Below are 26,896 nucleotides of genomic sequence, written 5' to 3' on the forward strand. Positions count from 1 at the left end.
TGGACTTTCTCATTACCCGCATCTGTCAAACAGAACAAGTTTTATTTGTACATGCCTTATATTACTTTGAGGTTGGATGCTCCTGGCTTTGGTGAATGAAGGGCATACTGTAATATTTTTATATTGGTAACAGTAAAACGGGCAGGGGCTGTGCTTTGTGATGGTACCTGGGGAAGAAGCTTGTGCTTCAGAAAAGGCAGCTACTGATGTTCTGTGAAAGTTTAAGATTTTTCCAATGTGATATCTATTAACTGTAAACATGTAAATTGTTTTATGTAAACTTCATGTTTTCCATGAGACCTATTGTATAGAATGCATAGCGTATGTATGTAAAATTTAACAATGGAATGTGCCTGCTGGGTAGAAGTGACATTAATTTTAGGCTGGGACCTAGCAGTGTTTTCTCTCCACAATTCCTTTTAACATGTGGGTTAAAATGGTGAAAAATGGTGAGAAACGGTGTCCAGTTTTGGTTTCTGTGCATGGCAGCATGTCCCTGTAGGAGTGATAGGAGAGTAAGCCGATTAGTATGATTGATACTGTGTGTCAGGGGTCTGGCATAATGGGCTACCATTGAGACTGCATCGTGAAACTACACATGGATGAGGTAATCTCATTAGATGACTAAAACCGTCATTGAGTCTAACAGATTGCAGAGCATTCAGTTGTATTGGTGTTGGGAACTGATGCTAAATAAGTGACGTGCTCTCCTCGGAGTGATGCTGAAGTGGAGATCTTGCTGAGTTTTTCTCCAGGATAATAGTTGCAGCAACTGGAAGCTGATGAAGAGTTTTCCATTTTCCTGTGTTTAAAAGTAAGATTCTGCATGATGATGTAATTTTCTCTTAGCCTTATCATGCTTTGCTGCTTTTTGTGAAATTCTGTACTATTTATGTTGGGAGGATATGCTTTGTGTAACTTCATATGGAATATTGCAGTGTATGTATCACTGTTCTGTTTTTGTATTGTGTGTGTTTTTCCTGTGTGTGTTTTTGGCTTTGCCTTTGTGATGAGGTTTAGTGTGTCACTCCTTATCGTCTTGGCTGTTCTGTTTACAAGCAGTGTGGTAAGGTACCACATGTTCATACCAGAGCTGGTGTTATACAGAAACCCCACGTAACTTCTTCACATGCTACTTGTTTTAAGGAGCTCATTGAAAACACTCCATTTCAAATTAAAAGTATTATGCTTGATTAGTCCTATACTTGAGCTTTGCTTTTGCTAGCAAGCTACAAAATTTCTAATTCTGCATCTCCAGTGTTACAGTATTTGTAATGCGAGGGTTACTAGAACAGAGTTTTGGAAAGTCAGGACTTCTATTGTAAGACTAATAGTGACCACTGTTGCTGTATAATCAGATTTTTCTGTATTAAAATTAGTCCAGTTAACCTGTTGGGAGTTTGAGTACAAACAGAAGAAGGATTTGTAACTTCCATTGTGTGTCCTGAGCAGTTTGTCCATTTCTTTTGTTTCCAGAAAGTACAGTATGACACTAATAAGCACATCTAGCGAGACAAAAGCACACATATTCTATTTTTTGGCAAGGGAACTGCAGCAATGCGTTATCTTCTGAATTCTATCATCAGATGTGGTTTATTTATTTAGCAATTCTGCAAGGAAGTGACCTTTGTCTAGGAACTCTTTTTGGATCTGGTGTCAGAAAAAAAAAAAAGAGCCACCTGTACAGACTATTCCAGTATGTGGAGACATGGGGCAATATACAATATACACACTGTGAAGAAAATATTCTTTCATGTGTATTTGACAAAAAATAAAATCACGAACTTGTACAAATTAATAACAGGTTATGGACACCAGTATTGTGTGGATTTGATCTGCAGAGCAAATCTAACACATCAAGTTTTTTGGTTTAATTTTACCAGCTTACTAAAAATGGCATAGCTTGATGATGGGAGACATCATCATGCAATTGATTTTAAAATCCAGGGTTATACTGGCTATTAGTGATAGGCAAATTAGAGACAGGCCAATAATTTATATGGAAAATCAAATAAAGTTTCCTCAAATACCAAATACTTAAGAAAATAAATGAATTGAGAAGTGTTCTAATTTTTTGCATTTTGAAGAAAACTTTTGAACTGTTCACAGGGTGTTATTTTACTGTAGTTATCTTTCTGTGTTGTAGACTGAAGTGAATTGACTCTTACAATATCTGGTATGTATATTTAGGCAAATATTTTCCATTTCAACTTTAGCTTGCTCCCAAGTATGAATTATCTCAAAATCTCCCTTTCAGAGACCTTGGTCAAGTCCTGATGCTTCCTGAAATGTTTAAGGCTGCTCTATTAATGGCACTACTTTGCAGGTACTTTTTCCTGTAAGAGCAAATGTTATGCAGCTGTATTTTGCCAGTGAAGGACCTGTTCCTCTGAACAGAATATAAAATTATGAAGTGTTTCCATGAAACAAGACAAGTGTTTTCCAGAGCATCTCCTGTGAACGAAGGAGAGAAAATCACAAATGAGGGACCTCACAAAACCCTTTCCAAAGGGAATGAGTTACTGGCTTTACTTCTTCATGCAGCTTTCTTCTTTCTGCATGCTGGATGTGCTTAGAAAATGTACTCCAGGGATGATATCTCAGCCCTGTTGGCTGTTGGAACAGATAAGTGACTTCAGGATCACCAAGATGGAATATAAGCTAGGGAGATTAATCTGTAATTGTATTTGTTAGTCCGTCTTTCTTATTTAAAACTTTTAACTCTTTTTCTCCTTATATAGGCTGGTTGTGAAAGGGCTGAAAAATCCGTAATCTCTCTTGGTTCAGATATACTTATTTCAACTCTGTATCTGTAAACTGAGTCCCCTGGAAAACAACTGTAAAAACCCTGACTCCAAACTCCTCTCCTGACTGAAGTGAGGAAAAAAAAGATTTTTAATGTCATTTCTTAGATAAATGTTGGGTAGAGTGGAGAACTGGAGTCAAGTGCCTGAGCTGTTGCAGAAGAGAGGAAGGTAAGACTGAGCCCTTCTCCTTATAAAATGCAGTGGAAGATTTAGGTATCCATAACATGTGTTTTGTCCTTATTCTTTGTTCTTAAAGAAAACAAATAGGTTTTTTCCACTGGCTGAAATTTTGATAATGGTAATTTGTGCTTTGCCCAATTTCCTTTCACTGTAAGAAATCTATGTCCGCTGTTTCTTTGGTTCTTTTGCCTTGGGTTAAGCCAGGTGATTTAAACTACTTGATTGTCTGTATGAATGTTCAGGAGTTATTTTGCTAAGCATGAACCAGCTCTTGAGCCATCTCTTTTTTTTTTTTCCAAGAAACTTTCCACATTTCTTAAAATAGTGTGTTCACAACATATTTGCTCCACTGTTTTATGCTGTTTTTCTTCCTTCCCACCTCCCATAACAGCCTAGTGGATGAACCTGAGCAGCACCTTATGCTCTACCTCTTTGCTGTTTCTTTTGTAGTGTGTTTGCTGAGCTGACTGGCCTGTTTATACATGCAGCCTGTGTTTATACATGCAGCCTAATAATAGTATCATAACACCAATTTGTTTTACCTGGGGTGGAAATAAAAATATAAGTATTGTGAATCAAAGAGAAAGGAGTAATTTGTATATGCCTCTCTACCCTGTCAGCTCATTTCTGTTGAGTGTGATAAAGTCACTGAAACTTTTCTAATGTTCTGTGGGAATTTTGTCAGTTCTTTCAGTAGGAAGCATTTTAAATGCTAAGAAAAGTTCGGCTGTACCTTCTCCCCCAAGCTGCATCTGATGCTGCCAGGAGGAAGGTGATTAATTTGTATGTCTTGTTCAGGCACATGGTATTGCAGAAAATCATCTATGCCTGGCACCGTGGGGAGGAATTCATAGTATAGCAAAACATTAAACTGTGAACCATTAAACTATGCTTTTATTATAGTGTTTAAGCAGAGTTGTAAGAGGTAGGAAGAGTACAATAAACACTGGTTATGCTTATTTATTAGTCATGAAGTGACTAGCAAAACTGATTGCTCAGCATATTTTGGTTAAGGTGCCAAGACATTAAAATAAGTGCTTTTTACTGTTACTTTGATTCAGCGACTGTCAACACCAAAATAATTTTCCTCTGGATTGAAGCAATTCGGATTGTGTCCATCAGTAGCTGATGTGAGCAGTTCTAGCAGTATTTATACTATTCACATGCCATGGGGCCTCATGTTTTAAAGTTTATGTTTTGAACCTAAACACTCTAGCTATATCATCCCATTGTCCCATCCTCAAAATCTTCTGATCTTTACTAGGTGGTAGGATTATGTCTTATTTTCTGTGAAAAATTTTTACATGGAAGTGGAAGAATGGATGTTCTGGCCACTCTGGCTCATCAGCTTGTTACCAAAACTGAGAATTCCTTTGTTTCCACATCACTCAGCCTTTGGCCTCTCTGCCTATTGAGCATAACAAGTGCTGTCAAATCATGTAGTAGCTCCAGTGAAGTGGCACCTGCCTGGCTGTGGGCTGAAGCTGACAGCAGCAGTACGAACAAAGTGACATTAGTAGTGTCTTGCTTGCACAGTCAGTGACAGTGAAGATACAGTCACTCTGCATCAGTGGTTTCCAAAATTCTAGTTTGGCATTGTTATTATTCATCTTAGTTCATCTCTCATGATTCATGTTGTGAATGAGCAGCTTCAGCTCTGTGGCTTTCTAGGAGGAAGAGACTTCCATCAGAGGGGAAACAACATGCTCAAATTTAAATCATCAAATCAGTTGTGTGTCTAACTGGATTCATAATAATAATGTTATATATAGGTTTAAGAGATGAAAAATTTTGTACAAGATACTGTACAAAATTAAATTTTGCTTCTGATTTCATGCCTCTTGCTCTTGTCTCAAAGCTCTTTTCATTTTAAGGACTAAAAATGGTTGTTAGACTGCACTTCTTCAATGTCATGATACGGATGTTGAAAAACAACCAGTGCTGTTGCAAATCATTACTACCTATTACATTAGTAGGAGTTATTACTCATAAGTGGCTCCAGAAAAATAAAAAGGGTTAGGTTAGGAGTTGAGATAAAGTACCTACTGACTTAAGTTGTTTTGTCCATTTGAGGTTATGCGCTATTAAAAATATTTTGAAACTTCTGCATGTGTACCTTATAATTCTGTTAGATGAGAAAATGTAAAAAAACATGTTTTTCCCTTTCCACAGTCACATTGTTCCTGAAGTGCTGGCAGTGGTAAGAGCTTCCAGTCAGTAAACAAAGCAGATGCCATTTAGGTGTATAAGAAAGACAACAAATAAAGTAACAAGGTGTCCAGTTTTAGAGTTTCTTTCCTGCCTGTAAGTTAAAAATTAAACATTTTTATAGTGTATGAAACCAGTTATGAAACTATCAACAAAAAAAAAAAATTGAATTATGCAGTGCTTGCTTTTCATGTCAAAGAGCAAAATGTAAAAATGTGAAGTACTTTGCAGACCAGATAAGGTAAAGGGTAATACTTGATTCTGCTCAAAACCAGAAAAGAAATAATATTAATCTGATGGGGCTTAAATTCTCAGAGCAGTGTTGGTAATTTAATGGTAGATTTTTTTTCTTTAAAGTATTTTTAATGTTTTTCTCTATTCCATGATGTGACCTGATTCAAATGAAGAAATTAACAAACTCACTGTACTGAGCAAACAGCAGGCTAATTGTTCACTTTTTATTGAGTGTACAGAGGAGGAGAGGAATAGTTTGTGGTGAGATCAGAAATTTTTGATTTCCATGAATCTCTTAGTTACTTGTCAGAAGGATGCTGTTATTAAAAAAATCAACAACAACAAGCTCCACACGGATAAATGCTTAAAAGAAGAAATCCTTCCTAGCAGTAAAAAGTGGAAATAAATGGTGATATTTAACATGTCTTGAGTTTGTGGGCATTTCCTAGATTACAGGAATGATCTTATAGGTCCTTTTGCCTCATCTTGTTCTTTATCCAGAGAAATGCCTGGCATTTTTAGTGAATTTAATGTTGAAATTATGCCAGTTAAATTATTTGTCCTTCGATTATACTGAAGATGTTTACATTCATCATCTCTCCAGATATACAAAGCATGACTTCTCTTATGCTTAGATGAAGCCTTAGATGTTGGATGCTTTTAACTGATCTAAAAATGAAACACTGTACATTTGGTAAACTAAATGCCCTTTGTCTGGTAGGTGGTTAGATGCAGGGAGCTGTTCAGCTGGAGCTGCAGCACAGCTGTGGCATCTGGCTTTGAAAATGAGGGCTAAGAAACAAGTTCTTCCTTTCATAATACAGCTACATAGAGATATTTTTATTTTTCTCTCTTTACTTTCTTTTTGTCATATGATATTTACAGCAAAAAAGTATGAGTCAAAATGACAAGAACTGTTGAAGAAAGATTTCTCCCAGCAATTGTTGAAGGAAATGCTTCATTTTTAGAGAAAATGACATAAAGCTTCCTATCTTTTCACTTTCTTAAACTTAGCATCCAAACTGAATTCAAGGTGAGTCTGGGAAGAGGCATAATTTTATCTGTCACCTTCCACTTCTATTGTTTTTGCTTTTCCTCTCTCAAACATGCTAATGCCCTATTTTTAATTTTATTTTTAATGAAGGTTTCATGAACTGTGAGGGTTGGCCATTAAATTTAGGCCATTTTGTGAATGCTAACTTAAAAATAGTCATGGAGTCAACCTTGCTTCCTCTCAGGGTTTATCAGTTGGAAGCATCTTCTTTTTATCCCATGTGTAAGCAAAGACTTCTCTGGATTGACGATTTGATCCGTATAATGGAAAATCTAGGCAGGATATCCTTTCTCTATTATTCCTTGGTGTGATGGCATCAAGTTGTGTCTTAAAATGGGGGAAGGGAAGAGGAGGATCCTATTAGCAGACAGAGTGGTATCAAGGGACTCTTAAATTGCTGGCTGAGGACCTTCTATTTACTTTCCTTGTTGGACTATTTGTGCTTCAAGCTACTCCTCTAACATGTCAGTGGTGGCTTGTGCTGCTGTGCCCAGAAGCTTGTCTGTGTGCTGTTTGAATGTTTTGTGTTTGGAAGTTGTTGTTAGATACCGAGGTCTGTGAGGGGCTTCTCTGTAGTTATTTTGAGCTCTAGCAGATCTTAATGAAATGCTGCATTGACAAGGTACATCCAGTCTTATCCTGCAGAAATGCCATGCCTGAGTTTACCCTGGCAAGAAAAGAATGTTTCTGTTGTGATTCCATTATTAAAATGTCTCTGAAATTGAGCAGTGCCTAATGTGCAATAGAGGTGCAGTGAATGCTTAATGAAGTGTGTGCGTAGGGTAGCAAACATACTCAGTATTTTGAACATTAATAATGTTGGAAAATTATTATGACCTTGCATTTCAGCATGCTTGTAACTATTCCGTGTAATACCCATAGCTTGAGATTTTCCTTGGTATTTGCAAGGCAGAGGATGTTACCAACCTCTCTGATTGTGGAAGAACCGTGGGTTTGGTCATCCTCTGCTCAGGACCAGGAGTCTGTGTAAAAATCACACTGACTCTTTATTCCACCTGCTGCTCCTTCCTTTGTACAGAAAACACAGTGTAGCTCTGGTAAAAGAGGTGAGTCCCTCTCTCAGTTGGTGCTTCTGTTGTTCTGACTGTGGCTTCTGTGTCTTGTGGTGTAACAGCAGAGGAGGAACCTGGGACATGATTGTGGCTTTGCAAAATAATAATCAGCAGGTGCTTGGGGTGCAAAGCAAAAAGCATTAAAACTAATAAAAAGAAATGCTTCAATTGCTTATTTGGACTTTGGAATCTCTAACCTTCCAGTGTTTGTGTCAAGCTATTGTTACAATTTAAAATACATGAATTTTTTACTGTTAATGAAGATATATATGGGATCGTTGCTTGGGCTTTTATATGAGGAATAAAGATCTTTCCTTCTACACTGCGAAGTGCATCTCGGCTACTTAGAGTTAGCAAAAGTCCATTAGCAAACTGATCTGTAACTTTCCATCATCATGGATTAACTGCAGTGTTTAAATGGATGCTTGCATTTCTTACAATAACGTCTTCTAATTTTGTGGAACATATACCTATTTCTGATCTAAAAGCTCACATAAATAAAAGTTTTTTAAAGAACGACAAAATGCTCTAAGAAACTTATACTGCTCTTGCTTACACTGCTGGTAAACTAGTTTTGTTGTATTTAACAGCCTAATAACTATGACTTAAACACAACATCTCAACATATGCAAGCATTTTTACCTCTGTGCTCTTAGTCCCTGGTAAAAGTTTCACAGTTTTTAGCCCCATTCAACCTAGGATTGTGAGTAACATTTTAAGTCTATGAAGATAATGTGTTTTAAGTAGCTGTTGAAAAACCAAAGCAAGAGAAATTTTTCAAATCTTAGGCCCACACCTCATGTATTAAATCATGTGAAATCTTACAATTGCTGTTATTTTCAGTCCATTGTGTCGGCTTCCTGTTGGTCAAAGGTTATGAGGATAGGGTGGTGTAGAGTGAGGTGGGAAGCTGGCAGGAAAAATAAAGCTTTGCTTATTTTGGGGTGGACAAAACCACAGAAATGGCCACGACATTGCTTAAATTTTCTGAAGACTTGAAGAGGTAAACTAGTCAAAAACTATGTTCTTGATGTTGTTTATTTCCTGTTTTGTAACTTAGGTATGGGGAGAATGAATTGGAGTGAGGGGGCTTCCTTAAAGAATGTTATCTTTGTGCTTGAATTTTTTTTTTTGTTCAAAAAGAGTTTTAGTTTTGATTTACAAGTTAACTTGGTGAATGCTGTTGCTGAAGCAAGAGCCTAAACCTCTCTACCTGTTTGCTCACTCATATCTACTAGCTCTGCAAAAGAAAAACAAGAGAAAGGTATTGTGCCATGGAGTACAAACAGAAGCTCTGGTGTATTGCTTCAGTACATTGTGGGTATGTGTAAAATACATAATTTACATTATTTACTAAAATATTTAAATACATTATTTACTAAAAATACAGTTTATCTTAATATTTGTGCTGTTACTGAAGAGCTGTCTGTAATTCCTTGTCTGTCCTTGTCTGTGAATTGGTTGTGGTGGTTATGTTCTACAAAGCTGTTCATCCTAATAACGTATGGCCGAGGGTACTGTTACAGTCCAGGAAGCAGTAGAAAACATTTTATGTGAGCTGATGAGAGCTAGAGGAGTGTTTTGTAAGATAATCCAAGTAATTATATTGAAGCCTCTTAATATTCAAGTATCCTGGTATGTAGTGGAATTAGATATTGATATGTGAGGTTGCTGTTTCCTGAATTTCTTAACCATTTTGTTACTGCCAGTGAGTTATTCATATCTAAAAGTATTGTGTGCATTGTTGGAAAACCAATATTTTTGCTACAATAGGAACTCAGGGTTAAGGAGTGTAAAGGAATCTATATATCATAATGTCTTGAAAAGAATTTGGACTTTATGCTTGTTTATTTTGAAATTAATTTTTCTCTGGAGTTATTCAGGTCAGTTCTGCTCAGAAAAAAAACTGCTGGAGTCTAATTGGTAAATATTTTCAGCCATGTAAAGTGAGAATATATTTATCAGACAGAATACTGAATTTTATTTTATCTTAGCCTTTACTTTTCTTAGCAACTCTCTCTGCCATCTCTGCATATGCACATTTCAGATCTGGTGATTTGTAATGGGAAAGTTTATAGTTTGTGTTAAAATGTAAACTGCCATTCCTAATTATTCCCATTTCATATACACAGAGGAAAAATTACATGTTCCTTATATACGAACAGGAATTCCTTGCAATGCCTCACAGTATATAAAAATTACTGTGCCAAATCTGTGAAGCTTTGGCATAAAAATAGGTTTCCTTTAGCTCTCCCTTCACTGTGCCTGAGGGAAAGGGCTTTAGTAAGTGTCAGTCTTTTCATTGCTGGAGCAGTGGCTCACTCATTTGCAAGGGATGCTTTGTTCTGCACATACTTGATTTGCAAAGATGTTAGTGACTGTACATCCTTGCTCTCATGAGGAATGGATAAGGATGGAGTGTCAACATGTCCTAAGTTTAATTTGTAAGGACTATTTAAAACATAATCTGAATTTCCACTGGACACTGTGTGTTAATGGATGGCTAGGAGCTTCTTTAATGCAACTGGTAGGTTAAACCAGATTAGTTACCTGGGATACAAATTGTAGAAATTATGGGATGTCTTTGTACCATCATCCTTAATTCATTGCTAAATCCCTCTTAATTCATCATTCCCTATTGAAGCTGGAGAAACTGATGCTTCTGTAGCTCAAATCCCCTTTCTTTTGTAGGGTGCACAAAGCGCAGGACTGAAGCCTATGAATATTTTGTTGAAGAGATGATGTACAGAATGGTTGGCCTCTTGCCATCTGTAGAAAACTCTTGTATTGTATGCAAATGAGCATGCTTGAGTGATCCAAACATGAAGCAGTGATGCAAGCATGTGTTGTGTGGTCATTGCAACTGCAGTGTCCCAGGATCTAAACCTGTATTACGAATGGCATGGTTTTACAAAATTCTAGTGTCTCGTCTTTCTTTTCCTTGTGTATAAGTCTTTCACAGATGATGAAGATAGATATCTACACAGGAGAGTAAGAAGGAAAAAAGATAAAACTCTGTACAAAATATTACAGGAAGCACTGGAAGCTTGTGATGTGGAGAAATGAGAATTTTTCCCTAATATGTTACAAACACTGCTTCAAAACTTCTGTCCTCCTAGGAAATGAGGAATGAATGGATAAAAACACATGGTGAAATAGTTAATTCCCAGCTGTTAGAAGCAGCTGTTGATATCAGTAGAGTGTAGCCTTGATTTTTTTAGCTTTGAATTTTTCACGGCTCTATAAATGCTAATTATTTTTTCTGGGTCTTCATTCGTGCAACCTACACCCATGAGCTAAGTTGGAATCCAAGTCAAAAGGCATGGCTGGTGTCTTCTCTGCCTTGTCATGTTAAGGGGGTCCTGTGAGCATGGTGGCAATCCTTGTGATAAGCAATGTACAGAGACTTCTAAAAGCAGGGCAGAGGAAACCCTGAATTATTTGCTTTCTTAAATTAAGAGTTGTGGGGAGAAGTGAATTCTAATTAAAAGCTGATGAAAAGACTGAAGCAACTTTTAAAAAAAGATCTCAACAAAACCTTTGTCTGGTGAATACACAAATCCATCATTTCTTAAATAAATCCATGTGATGCAAAGCCAAATTGTAATTTGGTTGGGTGATCACAAGCACTGTCAAAGAGGCTGATCTTCAGGAGCAATCTGGAGGAAGGAGATGTCTTGCCCTTGCTTATTTGTTCAGGAAGCCTTCAAAAGAAAGATGAGAGATGCCGAAGAGAAGGAAAAATTATCCAAATCTGGTATCAGTGCTAAAGCAAAAAGCAATAGTGGGAGACATGCAAGAGGGAGAGAGTCAAGTAAGAGCACAGACCTCACTAAATAGAAAGTGTCAAAAAAGGAAAAGAGGCCCCGAAGTACAATACAGCAAGTCAATAAAGGGGAATTTTAAAATAGAAGATGATGTAATCAGAATAAGAGAAGGGAGAGTCTCCTGGCAGCATTAGTTCAAATAGGATGGATATGGGAAAGACTAGAGAGGGGAATGATCCAAGCATGCTCATGATCAGAGAGGAAATAGCCAAATTTTAGAAATATTCTGGGAAACAGGGCGGCAGCAAACCAAAGACCATGTAGATGTGTGAGTAAGGGACCTGCAGTAACTGCATTTCTCCTTGTACCAAGGCAGACCCCATGCCTTGAGTATTGTGTCTTCATTGCTGACAAAGGAGCGAGATGGAGTGGTGAAAGGAGATTGCAAAGCTCATATCAGTGGTGGGGAACATGTTCCCAGCAAGTTTCTAGGAGTTATGTCTTGGTTACACAGGATGGTTGGTGGAGGAGAAGTGAAAAGGTGGGTTTGCAAGAGATCAGAACCACTGGAACTATTATAGGCATTTCAATTGGATTAGAGAATGTAGGAATAGAGAGAGACAATCTGGTCACTGGTCCAGGCTTGGAGACAGTGAAATGGGGGCTCAGCTTCTGGCACTGATGCAGGGGTCTTGCTTTATTGCTCTGTAAAGCTATGAAAAGGTTCTTCTTTGCTGAAGAGATTATAGTCTCCTTTGGTGATAATTCCCAGGTGTTCAGGAGTAAGTTTGTGCTTGCCATTAGAAAATTTCTGGCATGTTGCAGAAAAGTATTTACTGAAACAAGTTGTAATTAAGATCAGTTTAATGTGAATTAGATGATACAGACCTGGCTGCACTATTGCACATTGGGAATAGGAATAAGTATGTAGGAAAAAAAGATGTAAAAGGCAAGAAAAAATTAAGAATTCCTATGTCAAATTAAGAGAAAAATGAAGATATTCAGTTAGTTTCAGATTCACAAAATAAAGCAGCAGTTTGTGCTACTCTGTCTGCATTTTATTTTGTACCTTTTCTGGCGCTTTATTAATGCTGGGAGACTAATTCACGTGCTGAAACATTGGTTATGAAACAGAGCTCACAGTAAATGTGTGTGGAAGTATTGTTCTGCTGTATAGAACAGTGTTTTGTTTATTTAACTAGCTAAAGTTAGAATTGACAGCACAAGACTAGAAAATGGTGACAATAGTTTGAAAACAGGAAGTTTTGGCCTTGTGTGTATTCGGAATAGATGATCAGGATGATGGCCAGGAGAGTGGAAACTTCCACTGAGATTGTTTTTTCCTTATTTTACTCAGTGAGAAAAGATGGTGCTTCCTGGAAAACAAGTCTTAAGTATTTAAAGAAAGTCATACATATTCAGTATTTTCCTTATATCCCGTTTGTTTGTTTCCTAGCAATCTATTTACACTTCTGAGTATCTAGTACTACTTAGAGTAGAATATTTGGACTATTGTCAAATCATAGAATTGTAGATTCTGCTGCTAAGACACTAAATATGCTTTGGGTTTTTTTTTTTTTTTTTTTTTTTTTTTGTTCTTGGTTTAATTGTTCTGTCTTAGGTTTCAAAAAATAAAGGACATCATTTTTAGGGAAGAGAATAAGAGAATGTCTGTTGCCAGTTGGTGTTATGACAAGGGTTTCAGAAATAACTAGTAATTACATATCCTTCAGTTCCTGGTGCTCATGATATAGCCTTTAAAAAAGAAAACAGTTAAAAAAACCCCACAAAACCAATGAACCTAAAAGATTTAAAAGAATTACAGAAAATGCGTTCCTTAAAACACCCCAAAATAAGAAATCTATATAGAAATCCATATGGAAATCTACAAGTGTTAATTTATTAGGGAAAACATTTGAAATTTTGCAGTTTCACCATGGTGTAGTAAGTTCTGCAACCTGGAAGAGTAGCAAGTGGAAAAAGTAAAGTCCTGTACTTGAAGTATTGTTACCTAACGTGACCTCTTTCTGCTACTTCCCAGCAGTCCTCCCAAGTATGTGCCTTGTGGGATGCAGCTCATCGATTATAGTTGTCACTGGTCTAGGCTGACCACAAACAGGATTTAAAAAGAAGCACAGTGTGAAGGAACACTTTTATTTTTGTTTCATTTGAGCTTCTACTGGGATGCAGAGCACAGATCTAATCCACAAGTCAGTGAAGCTGTGCCGGAGGTGTGTTTGTCTTCTGCGATGGCTGGAATACCTGCATACTGGAAATGTGGAGGCAAAAAGGAGCAGAAATACTCAGCTGTTGTTTGGGATCCTTTTTCTGGTTGTTTGTCAGAGTCATGTACCAATTTCACTGTTATTTAATCTTTGCACTGAGAACTAACTAGAAAGAGAGGAATAGATTAAGTAGATGGGAGCCAAAAGCATAAAAAGAATTAAATCTTGATTCCAGCAGACAATTGAAAAATGCTTAATTGTAGCTACAGGACTTAAATGCCCATAAGACATTTAAAGTGACATTTGAGGTGACAAAGTAACCTCAGGCTGTGTCTGTTGCTATTCCTACATCTCTCTGGTTCATGTTCTGCCTTCTGTCTTCTGTTTACTCCTTACTTCAAAGTTCTTTTGGAGTAAGGAAATGTCTTGCTGTGCATTTATGAAACACCAGGTATTTTTTGGAGCCTTCCTTGTGCCCCTGGGCAAGTAATTTCTTTCTGCCAGGTCTTAGTTGATGTCTCTGAGAAAGAAGGATGCCAAATAGTGCCCTTTTAAAGTACTCTGTGAGTACAGAGATGAAAACCTAAGCACAAACATCCACACACTTGAGAGATGAAAAGGAAGGCCTGAGATTTGTAATTTTATTCTTGGGTTGACTGGTCATACATAGGGAAATATATATTAGCAGTGTTAATGGGGTGGAGTGTAAGGAATCGTCTTTGACTTAGCTGGTTCTCAGGAGTTTTGATAGGTTTTTTTGACTGGATGCTACACAGAAGAAAAATGGTGGCAAATGTGCTAGAAGAGGAAAATCAGCTTTAAGCAGCCTTAGAATGGTGAGTAATTACAGTAGGAAACTACAGAAGGATAATCGATTAGTTTATCGGTAAGCAGTCACTTGGCCATGTGAGAGCTAAATCTGTAAAAAATGGATCACAAAAAGCTGCCTTTGATTTAACATCTCTAAGCTTTTATTTTAACATGTCATGTAATAATTTTGGCCTCTTGAGAAACCTCTTAAGGGGATCTAAATGGAAGGTTAAATCCTTTGAAAAATCTAAATTATCTGCTCTTTCCTGCCCCTTCCTCCTTCCTTTCCCTTTCCATTTACATATGCATCCCTGTTTCCTACATCTTTGAACTACAGGCAGCAGCTGAATGAAGTACATCTTGAGTGTGTTTGAGGAGAGGAGGGGAAAATAATCCATAAATGTAAGGATTAAGGGAAGTATAGCTACAACTTCTTCAACAGGTACACCTCTTGTAAGTAGAATATATTGTAAATTCTGTGTACTGCATACAGTAGTATGCAGTAGTTAAAAAAAAAGCCAAAAACCAACTAAACCCTAACACTGCTGCATGCCGCTTTCTGTCAATTTCTTAGCTCCTTCATTCACATTGAAATCAGCAGTTTGCATATATACCTTAGTAAAAAAAAACAACCCTAATCATTGAAATGTCTTGGTTTTACTTTGTAACCTACTCAAATTGCTGTGTAAAAAATACAGAATTCCACTGTTCCTTTGATAATTTGATGCTCTGTGGGTGAGCAGCATGCCACATTTCAACCTCTCTCAAAAGCAAGTAAACAAGCTCGTTTCTATAGTGATAATGGTCTCATGAAGCGATGGTCTCATGACAGAAGCAGGACAATGTTTGGCAGGCATGGTGGTGTCCTGTGTTCGGCCAGCTGATGTGCTGTGCAGTCCAGAGGAGAAAACAAGCTGAGAGGCAAACAAGGCCTTTCTTAGACTGAAGGAAAAGAAGGAAACCTTGTTAAACTGTGTTTTGTAATAATTTACAAAGCCTACACAGGTTTTTGGTGAACTTGAAAACCATGATTTTTGCCTTAGAACACTTACAAAAGGAGCCATTTTTTGTCTGAATTAGGAATTTGCTCTGCAAGCAATGTTTAGTGACTAAGTGCTATTATATTTATAAAATATATTATTAAACCATATTTATATTACTAACATATTTTATATGTTTGAGTGAATCTTTCATTTAAAAATATATTTGCTCAAATTTATTTCCAGAATTAAATAACTACAAAGTACTTAAATCATATTCTGGTTATTTTTTTGACTTCTGAAACTTAAAGCAGTTGATTTCTAGCAGAGAAAACCAGTGTTTGATAATGAATGGCTGATAATAACATCAGTTATGTGACAGATAAATAATTGGTACATTTAATTTTCCTGTGATGTAAATTGGTTGTATCTTTTTGAGTGATTATGAGAAATAGTTTGTAGCATGCACTTCTATAAAAGAAAATACAAAATTTTCAAACAAAAATGCCCAAATGGGTAAAAAAAAAAAGATCAAACTTGCATAAGTATGTATTTACACATGTGCACTCTCACTTTTAGAGACTGCTCTTTGGAAAGCTGTTGCTGAAAAAGCTCTTCCTTCCACATATAACACAAATAGCACAATATTCTGTATTTCAGTGGGGCAGTGCACAGCTTTCTTTGCAGCAACAAATACCGAAATGTTAAAAATAGATCAAGCTTTAAGAATCCCAGATATTTTCAAATAACAAAGGGTGATTTATGTGAGCTCATTTTACACTTGGACAAAGTATAGAGGCGCTTTTGTACTATGATTAGCAAGGGTGCTGATGTCAGTTTGCTCGTCTAGCTTTAAGCTTTATTCTGCTGCTAAATTGTGCTTTGTACTATAGTCCAGACAACCTCTGCATCTGCCTTATTTGTGTGTAGTTTATGGAATTGCATTTGTTTTTGAATATAATCTGTGCCAGTGTGACTCACTGTAGGACTGAAATAAATGTTTGCATATGCACTATGTGAAAACTCTTCAAAAATAGTAGCAGGTGCCAGCAGACTAAATTCAATGTTTTAAATATTTAAGACTTGCTGTTTTGTAGCCTGAAGGGCTGAAAGGAAATTCTTTTTAACGCAGTGTTTTTTCTCAGTTTTAGAGTTCTATTTACTCATCAATACTCCACAGAAATTGTCAGGAAGTCTAAGAACCTTTCATTCCCTAACACAGTACTAGAAACAAATTCTTGGAAGAGGCATGCCTGGTTGATACAGAGATAATAGAGGGTTTTTTGCCTGGCGTTTTGTTGTTGCACAAACTGTGAGACAAAATGCATCATGCTTCTCAATTGCTCTTGTTCCTCTCCTATCTCTAATGTCTTTCCTCTTGATTTCTGCTTTGTAAATTTCATCTGAGTGACTGAAGGTTGAGGTTAAAGATAAAGCTTGTTTCTGAAGCAGTTTGTAGCAGTTATCTGCGATCAGCCTTGCCTGAAGAGAGGCTCATCTACTGAAGTTTCATGTTATCCCAGCATCTAAGTTGTCGCTTGATTTGGAAGCAGGAAACAAAACAAACTCTGCTGATGTTTTTGGGTTGATGTTAAATGCTGCTTATCTAGCTGTGCTGCTATGATATACTCACATTTGAAATCTAAATTGAAGGAGTTTAATCTATTACATCTTCTACATTTTAACTGTTCACCAGCTAAATTTACTGCTACCATGGAAATAGTTGCTTGAGACTTTGACTTGATTCACACCTTTCATCATTTAAAAACAGATGCTGTTATTCAGCATTACTGCAGTAAATGCAATGGTTTTGTAAAGTATAGACATGATCTTAAAATCAAGAAACTTTTAGAGCTTTGCTAGTTGGAGAATGGATCACAAGCCTTAATTAAGCTGTCTGTTCTTTTCCCCTTTCTCCTGTTTTCTGTATTATCTTTTCATAATAGCTTTCAAAGCTTGATACCCCAAACAGGCATGCACAATGGGGGTTTTATGGGTCTCTGGGGTGTCACCCTAAGTTCTTCTATGTCTTCTGATGTTTACATTTTTGTAACGGAGTTTCTCACACACTTTTATGTAAATAATGATTGTTTTTGCATTCCTTTCTGGAGGAGGAGAAATTTGATAAACTGTTGGTTTGACCGGTGTCATTGGAGAAGTGGCAATTTCATCCTCCAATCTAGAGTAACTTTTAAAATTCTGTATATATCAAAGTCAAGAAAAAAACTTTCTTCTTTTTACCTTGCAAGTTTCAGTGTGCTTGTCATTCATTTCGTGTCCTATTGCAACACTGGGGCAAAACCGACAGCGCTTGTTCAGAGTGGGGAGACGGCAGTGCAGTACTTGCTCCTAGTCCATTATGTCCCTCTTCCACTAGTTTGTTTGAAGGCAGCACCTCCAAAAATGAAATGAATGCACTCTTGTGCCTCACAAAAATGGCTCTGAATCTTTCCCTAATACACAGTAAGAAACTATTGTTTTCAGAGCTGCTGTTCCAGTGTTTAAAGGACATCACAGATCTTGATCCCTTCTGGGACCATCCTTGCTGATTCTGTTCCTTTCCTTGGTTAGCACACAGCCAGGGCTGGCCAGGAGGAAAATGCCCTCACCTGTCTTATTTATGCACTTCTTCGGCTGTTTTTTTTTTTTTTTTTTAATCTTTCAAGGGACTTGCTGACAACCTTGTTTGAATATCCTAAGGAAGTTTAAAGTGGGGTGTCTTGGAGCATGCTGTGAGTCTGTGGTGCAATTCACAGTGTCTTGGCTACTGCACTGATTTACCTTGATCTCCAACTTTTCTGAAAAGTATAAGAAAACATGGATGACAAAGGGCTGGCTCCCCACTGTGTCTGGGCTCTGCTTTCAGATTTCTCAGTGTGAAAGACGTGCAGCTCTCCTAGTGATCAATGGCAGTGTTTCTGGTTTCCTCTGCTGTGCCCATTATCCTGCACTGGGATATAAAAAGAAGCTGCTAGCATAGTATTGCTGATAGAACTGAGGAACAAAAGTGCAGCCGAGTGGGACAATAAAGATGCTGTTGGAAGCAACAAGCTATATGCTGAGCTTGGTTGAGTGGTTTCAGTTAAGGTCTTTGATGAGAATTATGGCAGGTGATAGAGGCCCATGGGATGAAAGGCAGCTAAGAATTCATTAGAGAATACAACATTTTGCATTTGCTTTTCTCTTAGACCAGCTTCTTTCTGCAGCATCAGGATGGCTGGTATAATAGCCATAGTGTCAAATTATCAAATTAATTTGTTCTGTATCGTCCCCAAAGGCTGCATTTATCTGATAAAACTACAACATTTGGTCATTCTCTCCATCCCCATCTCTCTAACAGTTTCAAAAAATAATAATGTTGCTCTTTTTCTGTATGAAGTACTACTGTAGAGATGTGGTGAAGTTCTAAATGCAGAGTTCCCCTGGAATCGAGGTGCATGTACTGTGTGAGCATTGTCTGTTCCTTAAATGTAGGTCATATCATTGATTATTAGTTTAAAATTCAGTTAAAATGCGTCAACCTGAAACAACAGATATTGGAAACAAAACACAATGGAACACTTAAAGATGTATTTTATTTTGTCTTTCTCATGCCTGTGACAACTTCGTTCGGAAGCCCTTTTTGTGTGCTTTTTTCCCCCTCTCCTGATCCCCACCCCACTTTTTTCTTTAGTGTATTCATGCTTTCTCATTTTATAAACAGTGATTTAATTTATATATCCACTTGTTACAAACAAAGTCAAGATATAAAATTTAAAATACAAATTCACTAATCCTTAAGTCCACTGCTGTAACAATACCTAAATAGTGTTAGATGTGGGTATTTGGTGTGTAATCTCTTAGTATAATAATTGAACTGCTTATTAGTACTTGGTTCAACCCAGGCTGGAATCACACATAAAAGGTCTTAAAGTGTGATTTCTTCCTTCTTATTTTTCTTCTTTTTGTCTCTCTCCCATTTTCAGGCATGGAAGAGAAGGTGGTTTGTGCTTCGGAGTGGCCGCTTAACAGGGGATCCAGATGTATTGGAATACTACAAAAATGACCACGCCAAGAAGCCTATCCGTATTATTGACTTAAATTTGTGTCAACAAGTGGATGCTGGATTAACATTCAACAAAAAGGAGTTTGAAAACAGCTATATTTTTGATATCAATACTATAGATCGAGTTTTCTATTTGGTAGCAGACAGCGAGGAGGAGATGAATAAGTGGGTTCGATGTATCTGTGATATCTGTGGGTTCAACCCTACAGATGAGGGTAAGTTCTTTTGCTTTTTCTGAGAAAATGTCGTGCCTATATGTGAAGAACATTTTAAAGATCAGATGACTGTCTTTAGCTGGCGTATATTTTAAAACTTGTGTGTATTGGCATTGAAACTTCCTTGTTATCCTCAAAAAAAGTAAGCAGAACAGAGGGAGATACTCAGAATTTGTTACAAATTAAGTGTGCCATAGAACTTGGATGACGCTCTTCTGTGTGATGTTAGCTCTTGGAAGTACAGGAAAAATCTCAAGTAAAATCATGTGCGGCAGTAGATCTTCATAATCATCAAAGGAGTCCCATTTGGTATAAAAACATATGGTTATACAAGCAGGAATGAGAGCAAAATGTCAGGTTTCTAATATCACCATTTCCCTGCCTGCTTTGAAACTTGGGGGAAAAGAAATCAACCCCCATCAGCTAAAACAAACAAAAAATAACCTGTAGTTTTGCACTATCCAACTCAAATCCTACCAAAATAGATACTGTATGAAGGCAGCTTGTAGGAGACATGATGGTGTGTTTAATTCCTTGCAAATACCTTGTGGCCATTGCTTATTTATTTACTTATTATTCCTGCATTCCTTTTGGAGATTAGTGGGTTACATGACTTGCTTAGATCTGTGCACAGTTCCAAGAAAACATTAAATAGGAGTGGTAAGAGGGATAAGAGGCATAAGGCATAAGAGGGTTATACATAATGCCTGACTGAAGGGGCTAGAATTAAATATCTGCCTTTTGTAGGATTGTGGATTGAGGGAGGTGAAGGAGGAAAAGGGGCTTGCATCAGTTTGCTCCCACCAAATCTTTAAAAGTGACTGGAAAATACTGTCGCATTATGAAGGGGCCCTTTTCTTTCTCCTTATTGCAGTTTTGAACTACAACTTTGTCATGAAAACCTCATCTATGAATTGCCACTCTAATAGCAAATTCAGGGAAATTTGCTTCTTTTGACAGTTCCAGCATGGTTTTGTGGCATCCTGAGAATATCCAGGACCTGCAGCACATCTCAGAAAGTAACTGCCATGGGATTCAGTGCTCAGCCTGCCAGGCGTCCCTGTGTTCCAGAGAGGTGTGGGCAGGGGGCAATGCATCAGTGCGGGTGTGGGCAGAAGTTCTTGGTTCTGGGGACAAACTGGAAATCTTGGATCTAAGGATGAAACATGTTCACCTGGCAGCTCTTTGGCAGAGCACAAAGGAGCACATATCTGTTGCACGGAACAGAGAGGTGGGGTCCCCTAAAAACCATCAGACCTTTCCTCTGAGAGCTGGTGTTTTGTTAGCCCTTAGTTTTCCGTCATTGAACTGAAGATGAAACCTGCTATGGCTGTGGAGAGATGTAACTATGCCCTCATAAACTGAGTTTTTGCTTCAGTCAATTGTATCGATAACTTCTCCCCATTGTACTCTCATTGCATGTTTCATTTTTGGCATTTTAGCTTTGTCTGAATGCTTTGGTTTGAAAAGACAGGTGTCTACTACACTGAATTATTCCAACACCTTTACTTCACATGACTGAGAGTTGGCAGCACTGTCTGTTTTATTGGTTTAGTGATGCCTTGTAATGTATTGAGGAAAAATTTAAAAAAAGGAAAATGGGAAAATCAGTTGCTGAGTGTTTATTGCCAAGTTCTTATTTTTCCAAGATGAATCTTCCTGCCAGTGAAAGAGCAGGTCGTAAATGTACTTTAAAAATCTGTGTTCACCTGCAGCTTATTTTGGGAAGTTAAAGAACAGGCTAAGTTCAGATAGTAAAAACGCAATATTTTTTTAGTCTGGAGCTAAACAAAAGGAGTGTGTAGCATAACAAATCTTTCTATTACCTGTGGAAGCAGAAGATAGTTTTCTTTGAAGCTGGAAAAAATGTCTCTTACCAGATTGATTAAGGGTTGTGTTTTGAGTGTCCTGTCATTGGCATCCATTGCTCAATCAAGAACACCACTGCCCTGTTGCTCCTTCTGGGGTTCATTTGGAAATCCAGGAACATTGCCTTCTTGGATTTATAAAGAAAAAACTTGCAAGATGGCAGTGGCTAGTGCTATTAGAAAACAATTAGGGAGTTGATGTTATGGTGTTGGGACAAATGAGGGAGAAAGAGTTGCTCATAACTGTACAGAGACCAGAAGAATAACACTCAGAGTAGCTTTGAGCTACTGCTTTCATACATAGCAAAGACTCAGTGATTCCTGTAATGTAAAGTTTCATCTTTGTTTTATTTCATTAGAAATTTTTTTGAGTACTTATTTTTACCTAATGCTTTGTTTTGACCTTCCAACTAGAAACTGATTTATGCATGTGAAATCTCTACATTGTAGAGATCTGAAATGTTACATTTGTATTTAGACAGAGTGGATAATTTATGCTCTTCAATCATATTTACAAGCATTGAGTGTCACATTTCTGGTTGCGTCATAGTCTATGTAATCTGTAATGATTGCATTACAATTACAATATATGCAATATTTAGCTTTTTATAGGGACTTTCTTTTAAGAAAGGTTTCACAGTGATTTAGGTATTTTAAAATTAGACAAGACAGAAACAGGAAGGAAATTTTTTTTTAAATAAGGTAAATAATTCTTTTACTTTTAAAAATAAAATTCTGGGCAGTTTTAAATTTTCTTCAGCTAATGCTTCTTGTTTTCAAATGGAACCTGTAAAGCATTTCTTTCTGTAGCATCTTTCTGTTTAAAACGCGTGCAAAGTTGGGGGGGAACCTGAGCACTGCATTTGGTTTTGCCACAGAGTTTCATACTGCGCTTTTAGCATTCATATTTTCTCTGTAAGATCATGATACAATAGATCATCTAGAGATTAAAATGGAACTATAAGGCAAAAATGTGTCACCAGTATTTCGCTTTGAACTGTACTGAGAGACAATCTAGGATGGAGAGATTGAATGGACCTAATGGGTAATGGCTGTTTTGTGTCTTCTGCTGTGGAGATGTCCTCTGAAATACTTTCAGCAGGATGAGGATAAATGTTTAAAAAAAGGTAAAAAGAGAGGAAATGTTTTTTTAAAAATGATTATTGGGAAGAGAAATTGAAGGATTTTTTTTTCCCTGAGAAGAAAACATGGAGGGAAGAACTGACTTGCAAAAAAAAAGCCGTGATAAGCAGGACATGGATTTGTTGTTATCTGAAGAGAGAAGTTGTTTTTCTCTCAATGAGTGATGTAACGATAAAGAAAACCCTTCAAAGGATATCTAAGCACAGGCTGTGAAAGTCCTTCCCTAGAATTTAGTAGACATCTGTGATGAATGTTTTATACGTGATCCAGCTCAATGTTTCTGTAATTTAGTGAATTGTGTTCTTGGCAGAGCAGGGAAAGGAGGAAATGATCTTACTTTATGTAGACATGTTACATTTGAATAAAGATAGCAGTAGCAAAATAAACCAGAAGAAATAACAAGGTAGAGAAGAAGAGGAAAAAAGGGAAGAACAAGACATTGAAATCTACAATTACATTTAAATAAATAATAAATAATAAAATGTGGTGAAAAAAGTTTCTGTCATCTTAAGGACCATACATTGAAGGAGCTGCAGCTTGCTCCACACATGATGCTTTCAGAGTTTCTTTTCAGGCTGTTCCTATCTGGTGTATGCCTTCCTACCTTTTTGCCTTTGGAACAATAGAATTTTTTATTTGCTTTTTTTAAATGATATTCTGATAATCCGTGCACTGCAGGTTGCTCACAGCTTAGCTGCAATATCAGAGACTGAACAGGATGAACGTAACTTCACCTTCCCATCCTGACTCCTTGTCTTTGCTAAATAAATAGTAGATATTGGGAGTGTTTAGGGTGTCCTTCCTGCATGAAGGGTCTCCCTGTAAGAAACAAAAAATGTTCCTCTTTGACAGCTTTAAAAAGTTCATGACAGGGTCTAGCACACATGGCAAAGCAAAATTGCCATTCCAATAGCATATGTTGAATATTCAAGACCTTAGTCATTAAAGGTCTCAAAAGTAAGGAGAAATAGCTGAGCTTCTGGATGAAGGAAGGGCGGCTCTGGAAGAGCATAAAGGGAAGTGGAAGGACAAAGTAATAAACTTTAAAAAAATTGCAACAAGTTTGCACTATGGAGATGATGTACTTAATGAAGAGTTGAGGCATTTTTGTATCTCTCAGACATGATTAGCTAGAATTGTTGGCTCAAAGGTGATGTGCCAGAAGGATGGGTGATTGATGACCTGGAGTGCAGTAAAAAGTAACAAAAGAACTGAGTTAAGCATTAAGAGAGAAACTCTCCAGAGAAGGGTCATGGGTCTGTTGTCACAGAAGTGAGGCGGTAGGTTTAGAAGGAATAGTGGCACAAAGGTGTCTGTTTTTTGAAGTTGTTTTTGGTTGCTTACTTTGAGTAAAAAAAGTTGGGGAGATAATGGCCACTGAGACAAACAAATATGATTTTTTTAAGAGTGGAATTACTGAGAGGAAGGTGATGATAGACTGTGAAGAATGATGTTAGAGCTTTCTAGCAAAATTGCATAGGTATAATCAAGGGTTTGACAGAACTGGTAGCTGGTGGCTTGAGCTGAGATGATCACTGCCTGTTATCCAAAGGAAAAGAGAAGACAGCAGACAGGATTAAGATGTCTTCTACTGTAGTAAAAGAACAGGTGGTTAAGTAAGATGATGATGATGAAGAATAGAGCACAAAATCTGCAGCAGATCTTCCCTTTCAAGATGTGAAGCAAAAATACATATATTTTACATATATTTAAATAATTTACTATCGGGGTATGATCAGAATCTTAATCTTGAGTGATGGAGGTCATTATCTTAAGCGGACAGCTGCATGTAACAGAAGTTCACATGGAAGGTGATTCTGTTCTTCCTTCAGAAAAAATAAACTCAACCTATTATACCTAGGTAATTAACTTAATTTTCTCTTGTTCCTGCTGGGCACTTCTTGAGCTGTTACATTACTGTTGAGTCACTGGGAGAAGGGTTGGCAAAGTGTTTTGCAGGTTCCTGTGAGTTGTGAGGTGCTGAGAGGCAGCGCGTGGAATGATGGAAGCCTCTCTGGAACACAGAGATACCTACAGTCCAGGCACTGAGCTGGAGCCCCAGCTGGGAGAAGTCACCATGTGGTCAGAGCAGCATGCTCTGCCAAGGAAAGCTCTGGGCCTTTTTGGTGAAGAAAAATTTCCAAGCTTTTTAGTGTGGCGGGCTGCACTATTTTTCTTCACGAGCACCTACAGAAGTTAGTCTATAACACGGCTCCTTGATTATTTTTCCTGCATCACCCAGCCTGTGTGCCATCTGAAAATGGGGAGAACAGGCTACAGATGTTTCCTTGTATCTCCGTTTAAATGAAGTCTTCAAAACAAAATTGCAGGTGGAGAGGGGTGTCAATTCCAAGTGCAAATGCTTTTGGTATTTTCAAATTTTAAATGGGTAACCAAAACTACAGCTTAGAATTACACCTGAACTGTAGATAGCAAGAACTAAATTTTGGATGCTAGCTCTGAAAGCTGGAAACTTCCGTGTGTGATGGAACCTGTAACAGTCAGTCGTGTTTCTGGTTCAGATGCAGGAGGTGGGATTGTCCTGGACATAATGTGTGAAGCTGAATTCTTCATTCCTTAAATAGGGTATCATATTTATCTTCAGGAAGGGAGAGGTACTGTGAGATTATATTAACCTAAGAAAATAAACCTATAAAATGTATATGAAGTTTTTATTAGAACATTTTAAAGGACTTTCTCTGGCTGTAGCAGAAAGGTTCAGTATGGAGCTTTACTGCATAGATTTCATATTGATGCCAAGCTGATCACTTAATGCCAAATCCCAAATCCATGCTCATGTGTCTGTGCCTCTTCTGGGCTGGATCTGGCTCTCATCTATTGAATTAATGTGTGAACAATGCAAGTGCCTACCAGCATACATGTGCTTCTGCTCTGTGTGCGCACATGTGGCCCTTTGATTCCAGGATCTCTCAAACAAACAAAGAAGTTCTTTTAAGGCTTCAGGCGTAGTTATGAAGTTTTTATTTGGTGGGGGGTTTTTAATTACGGCTCTTATTATTGTGTCTGTGAATTTTTGGACAAGGTTATTGCTCTGATATTTTGTTGGCCACTGGTTTTCTTAATAACAGATGTTTTATAGTAAGTGGCTGGAATGAAACATTTCAGAAGAATGGAAGAATCATGCCATTGCACATTTGTTGCTGATTCACTGTTGCAATGGAAAAATCCCATTTCTGTTTTCATATTTCTACCTACAATGCACAAAGAATACATTTAATTACTTTGATTGCAATTTTGACATTTAAAGAAATGTGTGCTGTAATGAGGCCTCTGTGTTTTTTTCATTATGAGAACATTTCAAGTTTTTGCATAATTAGAATATTAAGAGACTGTACATCATAGTGTAGAAAACAATTTCATTTTTGCTTTCATTAAAAAGCAAACAAACACCAAAATATAAACCCAATCCTAAATAGAAACTCCCACACTCAGATTTTCTAGGTTGTACACAAAGCAAGATATGAAGGAACTTGTGGAATAAAGTAGCTTTATATATTTTAGAAGGAAGAAAGTGGAGCCTTGTGTTATTCTTGTTCAGAAAATGCTCTTTATACATCATAAATTTTCCAAGATATGAAAATGGTTATGAAGAAAAAAGTATAAATTCTAGTGAAAATTAGGCCTGTAACTACTCATAACAGGAGAACTGAGAAAAGATAAAACTCTTGCCCTGTTTTGAGAAAGCTGATTGTTCTAGCTGTACTGAATCCAGGAATAATAAAAACAAAATAGGATTCTTGTTAAACTAATTTGCATGTTAAATTTTCTGGCTGTTTTTCCAGCTCCCAGTTATTTCAAAGCAGTCTGAGTGTCTGAGCTCTGGGAACAAACCAAATGACTTAAAACGCTCTTTGGTGTGCAGATGACCCCATCCCTAAAAATCTGCTAGTCCAAAGTGGAGCAAGTTGATGATGTGCTCTTTGAAATCATAAATGGCTGCTGGAAGAGCAACTTTCCTACATATCAGCTTCAGGAGTACTTGGCGGAAGAGAATATTTGAGAGGGTGCAGATAGGCAAAGAGCTTCCATTTGCTCAGTGCTGAAAGTTTTAACATTACTTCTTCCCTTGTAGTCAAATTTGAAATGGCATCAATGCATAAAGCAAATCTGAAGTGCTTTAGACCAAATTCAGTACATCTTTCAATCTGGCATTAGCCCACACTATTTAACACATACAAAATGCCTGTATGAGGATGGATTTCAGATCAGAAATTTGGTATTTTAATAGTTAATGCTCTATATGCTGGAAAAACCAAACCAAACAAA

General features: G+C 37.3%; 1 protein-coding gene across 6 annotated transcripts in view; it reads left to right on the forward strand.

The window, feature by feature from the left end:
* GAB1 (GRB2 associated binding protein 1) overlaps positions 1-26,896 on the forward strand; it is a 99,807-nt gene that overhangs the window by 36,272 nt on the left and 36,639 nt on the right. For 4 of the 6 annotated variants that reach the window (XM_059843845.1, XM_059843848.1, XM_059843849.1 and 1 more), the window contains exon 2: positions 19,304-19,598. In XM_059843845.1, the coding sequence (XP_059699828.1) occupies positions 19,304-19,598 (295 nt within the window). Of the gene's footprint in view, positions 1-13,414; positions 13,555-14,365; positions 14,385-19,303; positions 19,599-26,896 lie in introns of those variants that run through there. The other 2 variants (XM_059843850.1, XM_059843847.1) reach the window with 2 other exon arrangements.

The sequence above is a fragment of the Haemorhous mexicanus genome, chromosome 4 (genome assembly GCF_027477595.1).
Source record: "Haemorhous mexicanus isolate bHaeMex1 chromosome 4, bHaeMex1.pri, whole genome shotgun sequence".
Classification (NCBI taxonomy): Eukaryota; Metazoa; Chordata; class Aves; order Passeriformes; family Fringillidae; genus Haemorhous; species Haemorhous mexicanus.